Source organism: Carassius gibelio, chromosome A2 (genome assembly GCF_023724105.1).
Source record: "Carassius gibelio isolate Cgi1373 ecotype wild population from Czech Republic chromosome A2, carGib1.2-hapl.c, whole genome shotgun sequence".
NCBI lineage: Eukaryota > Metazoa > Chordata > Actinopteri > Cypriniformes > Cyprinidae > Carassius > Carassius gibelio.
This window is the reverse complement of record NC_068372.1, coordinates 17,892,208-17,899,408: the sequence shown is the minus strand read 5'-3', so window position 1 is coordinate 17,899,408 and position 7,201 is coordinate 17,892,208. Positions and strand designations below refer to the sequence as shown.

The window sequence follows — 7,201 nt, the reverse complement described above, 5'->3', positions numbered from 1 at the left end:
TCAAAATGTGTCAAGAAAATCTCCAGTTATATTTCACTCCAAAACGAAAAGAAATAAGAAAATCGTTTTGGCTTAATGAGAAAGGACCATTAAGGCTTTACATTTCAAATTCTCTTTAAAAGTATGCAAAAAAAAAAAAAAAAAAAAAAAAATATATATATATATATATATATATATATATATATATATATATATATATATATATATATATATATATATATATATATATATATATATATCATTCAAAGTATCTAACATTTCAATGAAAAAAAGCTGTTTTTTTAAATACTGCATTACAATAATAATCATATAATGATATTTCAACACAGTACAACTTCAAGATGTATTACAGTGAGAATGTAGGGGTCAAATATGCTTAAATGCCAGATATCTTAATTATCTCAAATGTAGGCTTCATTTTCTTTATGCAAAATGCTATTTCCTTTTTTTTCTGATTTTGTGGTGAAATATGACCCAGATATTTCCTGACAGGCTTTTGAGAGATTCGCCCATAAGGCTGTTCCCGACTCATTTCAGTGATTATGTAGGCCGTCTTTCTATTATACCTACTTTTTTTTATTATTTTTATAATGGCTCCACACCAATCCATCTAATCTTTAATATAATTTTCAGTCGAAACATGTCTTTCTCAGTTGGATTGATGTGTTTTCATTAGGGCCGATGCACTGTACGATCACTGAAGAATGTGAGGGATCAAATCCGATCCGATCAAATCCTAAGCGCTGTATGGGTTTGTTTTTGATGGAGTACCACAGTACATCTGGGCTTGACGTGACTGACACCAGTGAATCTCTGAGAATGTGTGTGTACATATCAATGGATGTTTTATATGAAGCGCAATAAAGAGTAATTCCTTTAATGACAAACATCCCTCAAGGCAATGTCTCCGGTCTGAATATCACATACCTAAATCATGTGCAACCTGGTTTGTTTTTTCATTCCCTTTGTTTTGCACGAGTTTTTCTGTGGGGGGTTCATTCTCTTGATCTATGATTACTGTCTCTCTAACTGCCTCTCATGTTTAGTAACAGAAAAGTTAATCCCAGAGGACGTAATACCAAGCAAAGGTTTAAGCAAATCCTTAAATCTAGTTGTTTTTGGGAGGGTGGGAGTGGGATTCCCCGTGTGATGTGACATATGCGAGATGTTTTGAAGAACCCTGAACTTCAAAACAAGGATTTATTGGGATTTCTATAGATTTTTCAATCATGTTAGTGCTTTCGGAAGCCCGTTTGTGTGTGTCAAATTGCATGGTTTTGATGTGGGCTTGCAAATCCATCATTTGTTAGCATAACAGAATGATTACTAATTGAGTTTTGGTTAAAGTTGTTTACGGTCTGTTTTAGAAGCAACCACATGATGGATGTTTTTCCCTCTTTTACCCTCATCCTCCAGTGTGTGGTGTGAATTCAGGATACGTCTGGCCTTGTTTGTGTGTTAGGTGCTGTAAGCCCTGCTGAAAGAAGAAATGTCCTGTAATCAATTTGCTGATTAGTGCTGTTGGATTTTCAAGCCCCTGTCGCTCACCATTAGTTTGTGTCCATGGAGCACAGCAGTGATTTGGGGGCTGGGCCTGTTTCCTAGTGAGGCACAAGCACGCGCACATGTGCACACACTTTTTCGATGATACCTCAAGGGGCTCCTGGCAATATTTTTAATTGCAACAATGAATCCACTATATATATATATATATATATATATATATATATATATATATATATATATTTTTTTTTTTTTTTTAAAGCTCTTATTGGAAACCACAAGGGGGATGAAAGTGGGGGTTTGGGCTCAATCTCTCAGCAAATCAGCAGGCCTGAAAATCCAATATGTTCCTGAAGACAGCGGGTCGTACATTATTTGTCAGGTCCTGGCTGGCACTATCACTGTTTATCATATGGGAGGGTTTTGGGGGGCTTGGCCAAGATTGATTTGAAATTTTGGGTACGGATTTCAAGTTGGTGTAATAATTATCAGTAATAATTTGTTGATTCTAGGCTGATTGTCTCTTTCTTTACTTTTACAATTCCACATTGACAACCCGAATTTCACAAAAGGTCTGTTCACATAGATGAATTTTTGTTGGGCAAAAAAGGTTTGGCTGTTGTCAGTAGGGTATAGTAGAAATGTATGGAGCGCAGCTTACACAACTCACTTTCAATTCAAGCAGGTTTCTATGGGTCAATGCGGCAAATGCGTGACCAACTTAAATCAGTCACAAAATGAATCCTTCACCATCAAATGACATTCCACGAGTGAATAATATGGCTTACTCAAAATCAAAAGTCTACATTACAATGTTGTTTACAATGCTGAAAAGTTAACCATCTCTCAATTTTTCCCTCGGTTTGAAAAGATAATTTTTTTCAAACAGTAATGCCCTTAGCTAATAAAATTCAAAGACCGGAAGTAACTTGTATTAATGTATAAACCACTATATTATGACCATTAATTAATTGTCATTTTATATATATAGTGATGTGTGTAGCCAGTTACATCACAGCTGTTCATCTCAAAATGTGTTCTTTTGTAATCCACTACAGCTTTCCATTCCCACTCGGCCCACCCCACCTCCCACCTAAAAAACTCCCAAGCTGCCCTACCCCTCTTACAGAGGGATTCTGGGAACATCAGAGCAGCAGAACGAAGCTCTGTAAATCAGCTCCCCTATGAACACAATGCGTGATTACGCTGACAGCAGAACCTGCCATGCAGGGTATAAAGGACAAAGCTTCCTCTCGCTGTACAAACCTGCCCAGAAGCACAACAGTTCTCAGAGTTGCCTGACAGGCTTGTGTGCTCCATGACTGGGTCCAGACATCCTTCTTCTGATGAGGAGTTGGGTCCTAATGAAAGAACAGCCCGAGTTACATTGTTACTCTTATAAACAATGCTCGTTTTCCCCCACCAAGCTCATCAGCTACTCTTTGCTCCAATCTGAAAGGCTCAGTCCGCGCTGGAAGCTCACAACAAGGTGGGAAAGCCAATTACTCATCTCTTTTCCTGGTGTGTCACTTCTGCTAAATCACTGAGCTAAGGAAATGCCTTCTCTTTGCAGCGTGTCTAACTGAGCCAACCCCATCCATATTTCAGCGGGCAGCACTGCCAGGCTTGACAAACACTTCCTCAGTGGTCCTCACAGGAGCGCAGCGCTGCATCGGGTCCAAGACACAATGAAGAGGAGCAGCTGTGAGGGACCCTGATGGATGGGATAGTTTGTATAAGCAGGCCCAAAGAGCATTGTTCCTGTCGACTGCATTTCTAACACAGTCCATCACTCTGACACAAGGTTTTCCTGGCGTTTCTTTCTTTTACAGAATGCTTTGATGAACAGAAAGTTCAAAGAAACAACATTTATTTGAAATATAGATTTTTGTTAATGTCTTCACTGTCACTTTTGATCAGTTTTCAATTTATTTGCAGACATTTACGCACAACTATTAACTAATAAATAAAATAAAATAAAATATACAAGCCGTTCAATATGTGAAATTCCTGCTTTAAGAGGAAAAGTTGCATTTGAGCTAGCTGTATATCATAGTAAGTTTAAAGAGGCAAAGTTGTGTTTCACACTTTATTCATAGAAAAGCACTGAAATTCAACACAAATCATATAAAATGGTAGTAGCATTACATAAATAGTAATAAATTTTTGTTTATAGACATTAGCTCAAGAGGTTGCACAAACAGAAAGTGTTGTTGAACTATACTTTTGTGGCAACGAATACTGGATACCTTTTTATAATTCAGTAGCACAAAGAGGCGACAAACACTTTCCCTTAAATTAAAACGAAACAAAATCAAACAGTAGATGAACTAGTGAACAATCTCTACCAGCGGTTATTTTTTTTTTTCCTTCTAAACTCTAGGACAGATCAAAACACTGGTACAGTTAACACATACAGACACTTAAAGAGTATGGAAGAGAGAAATCAAAAGCCAGAGGAGGTTATTCTCTTTTTGCAATGCCATTGGACCAACTAGTTAGCTACAGAAGATGCTCGCTTTTTTTCTTATTATATTTATATATTTTTAATTTAACAGGCAGCACTATTATCATCCTGCAGATGTCTTAAAAAAAAAACAAAGTAAAAAATCCCTAATCTGTGAGCTTTCTCTAGGGCTCCCTGAAAGAGCCGGGTGAGAAATAAAGGCTGCATTATGTAACTAACACCTTGTGGTTCAAGTATGCCACAGTTGATGCAACTAGAATGCATTTTGAGAAGAAAAAAAAAACCACGGACCAAAAGTGGAAACCAGCAAACCATTTAAATGAAAGTGACCAACCCTAACCAGCAACATAGAGAAATCTCCTCAAGATTTAGCCATTAATGAAGCATCTATCAAAGTCTCGATTAGGCAATGGTACGTCGCAACCTCAAAACAGACCTCATTGCCCTCAAAAAGCCCCAATATAAGATAATCACGACCCTAAAGTATGTGGACCGTGTCAAAGCGAAGGAGAATAGAACAGCAGATGCCCCGTTTCCTTGTTCGGGCCAGTTGAAGGTGTAGGTCCGTTTTCTCTGTGCTGTACTCCACTCCATTGGCAACACAATGTCCTGAAACACATGCAGTGCTTTCAGAGAAGACTATAAGGCTTCAAAGTAAAGAGTTGTACGTAGATCAAAGGCAAAGTCCATCCAAACTCGAAGCTCGTGCAGATTACTTATAAAATACAAACGGTTGAATTTTGGGAGCGCGCCCCCAACCCCCGAGCCAAACGAGGAGAAAAGATGGAGGAAGATCGGGGTGAAGAGGGCAAATCGTGAAGTGGTTCTGCATAGTCTGTTCATAAACATTTGACTTCTCCTCTTCTTCTTCTTTACATGCTTCCTCTTGCAAAAATGTATTACAAAAAAAACGTAAATCAGAAATGTACACAGGAGCACCTGAGAAATGTTTCTGAAGTCTTTCCTCTTAGGGGTCGTCACATTCCCAGCCCGACAAATTCAAGTATCCGAAAAGAAAAACATACAGTTATCATAAATAATTATAACTTTACAATTTTTTTTTTTAATTGACACTTTCATATTTACAATATCTTAAATGCTTTTGCTACTATTTTTTTTTTTTTTTTTCGGTTTCGTTTCTTTAAGTGATTCCCTGAGAACGGAGTTGAGCATCTTGTTTCTCTTTTCCTCTCTTCTCGTTTTCCTTCAGATGGAAGCCGCGGAGTGCATTCTAAGTGTTCGGATCCACTGGGGCACTTGTGGAGGGTCGGAGGTCATGGAATGTGGAAGATATTACGATACAGTTTAAAGCCAGCTAATTCTTTGCTCTGCCAATACAGCCGTTTTTTGTCAAATGCATTTATAAAATTTACCTAATTTATACACAGCGAGTCATTGCTGATCCCAATGCGTCGTGTAGGGGGATGGAATTTAATGAAGTGCTAGTACATATATATTATTACTGCTTCTCAATCTCACACAAGTCTTTTCAAATTTTGTTTTTCACTGAGAGGTAACAGAGACACATTATATGGCTGATATTGATGGGTAAATATCTCTGTTTTGTTCATATTCAGCGAGACCAGGAAACAGTACGGAAGGACTGAGCACACAGGTATTCTCTTATGCCATCGTCTTCCTCGCACTGAATTTTCGAACAGAGGTTAAGATGAGCCGATAGTAACACACACAAGAGAGAGGGAAGGGCTCATGTGTTGTGGCTTGCTTGAGTCGTGGTTAGGACATTCGGCAGAGCATTTGAGGTGATGTGCCCGTCTCACTCTTCAAATCAGGCCTTTTCCAGAGAGAGAGAGTTAAAGCTGATCCGTAAATTACAATCGAGGTATGACAAATAACACTGTGTGCGAGTGTGTTCAAGCCCCTTCCAAAACCAACCAAATGCCTCCCCCATGCTCAAAATGTACCACATAATCATTTGGTGTCTCTTTATGTGCCACTTTAACATTTTTATCACAAAATCTTGATCAAACTAAATCAAGAACAAGCCAAAACAAAAACATAAATGGTCATGATTACAGTTGTTGTTCTCCCCTCCACAGGTTCGACCTGGTAGAATAACTTGGTGAACAGGAACTGTTCACAATAATAATAATAAAAAAAAACGGATCAAAACAAACGAATAAAACGGAAACATTCACCAAAGATGACCAAAGGAAGAAAGAATAAAATAATGCTTTAAATAAACGAAGAATGAAAAAAAGAACCATTTCCCCTGCAATCAAGCGAGGTTCAACCGAAACGTTCCCGTACCAACATCATGAGTTTCTTCTTGCCCTTATAGATCTGTTTGAGGTTGTCTATAAACTGGGCGAACTGAATGTGGCCATCTTGGGCCAAGAGAAAGGTCTCGCGCGCCTTACTAAGGAACTCTATGAACTCTCCGTAGTGGCGCGGGCTGATGTGTGTGAGGCGGGAATGGGTGGTGTTGATGTAGGCGCTGATGGTGGCGTCCAGTAACTGTCTCAACGGGGCTTTGTCAGTGCTCATAAGCTTGCCCGAGTTGCGTCTGCCAGGGATGCCGGCCAGGCCGGGGGCCGTCATGGTGCAGCGCCGCAAAATGTCTGAGAGCACCGTAGCGCAGTGAACGCTCTTGACCACCAGAGGGATGATGGCGGCCAGCTCGTTCTTGCCCAGCGAGTGGCTGAGCGCACAAGCCCACAGCACATCATTGATGGCCGGATGCGTGTCTTGGTTGTAGGCCAGGTTCAAGTGGGTCATGGCGAGAGACGCCAGTTTGAAAGCTCGAAGGGGGTAGCCGCGGTGCTCCATGTAGCGGGCGATGGTGAAGAGCTGAGAGTAGGTCATGCCCGTGGAGGCGGCGTCGATGACTATCTGGTAAGCCGTCTCGAAGGCGATGTGGTCCTTCTCGCAGAGGGTGAGGGCGGACAGGGCGCAGTTTTGAGGGTCCTTCATGGCGCACTGCAGGGCCAGGGTGCGTGCGCAGCTGGCGAGCTCCTCCCGCTGTGGGTAGTCGAGGCTCAGGCGCAGGATGGTGTTGTGGGACATCACTGTGGCTGCCACTATGCTGGTGGCTTCGGTGGGGGTGAAGAGTGTGTACCAGCTCTGCAATATGCTAACCAAAGCTCTCAGACCTGCAATGAGACAAAAGAATCAATCAGAACAAGTTTTGCAAGCATTTATCTAACCACATGACAAACCACCCAAGCTATTCAACTCATCTCGAATTTCAGAGAAACAATCAAGTTTTTG

At 40.4% G+C, this 7,201-nt stretch overlaps 1 protein-coding gene and 1 long non-coding RNA gene across 2 annotated transcripts in view; one reads left to right on the top strand and one right to left on the bottom strand.

Annotated features, from left to right (window-relative positions):
• The first annotated feature begins 2,582 nt into the window (after positions 1-2,582).
• On the top strand, positions 2,583-4,973 carry LOC128029293 (uncharacterized). Its single transcript, XR_008187334.1, has 2 exons — positions 2,583-2,992; positions 3,077-4,973. It is a non-coding gene; the product is annotated as an uncharacterized LOC128029293 (long non-coding RNA).
• LOC128029285 (zinc finger SWIM domain-containing protein 5) overlaps positions 3,579-7,201 on the bottom strand; it is a 39,828-nt gene continuing 36,205 nt past the window's right edge. Inside the window, exon 14 of the mRNA XM_052616980.1 lies at positions 3,579-7,083. Coding sequence (XP_052472940.1) covers positions 6,221-7,083 — 863 coding nt within the window. The 3' untranslated portion in view covers positions 3,579-6,220. The remainder of the gene's footprint in view (positions 7,084-7,201) is intronic.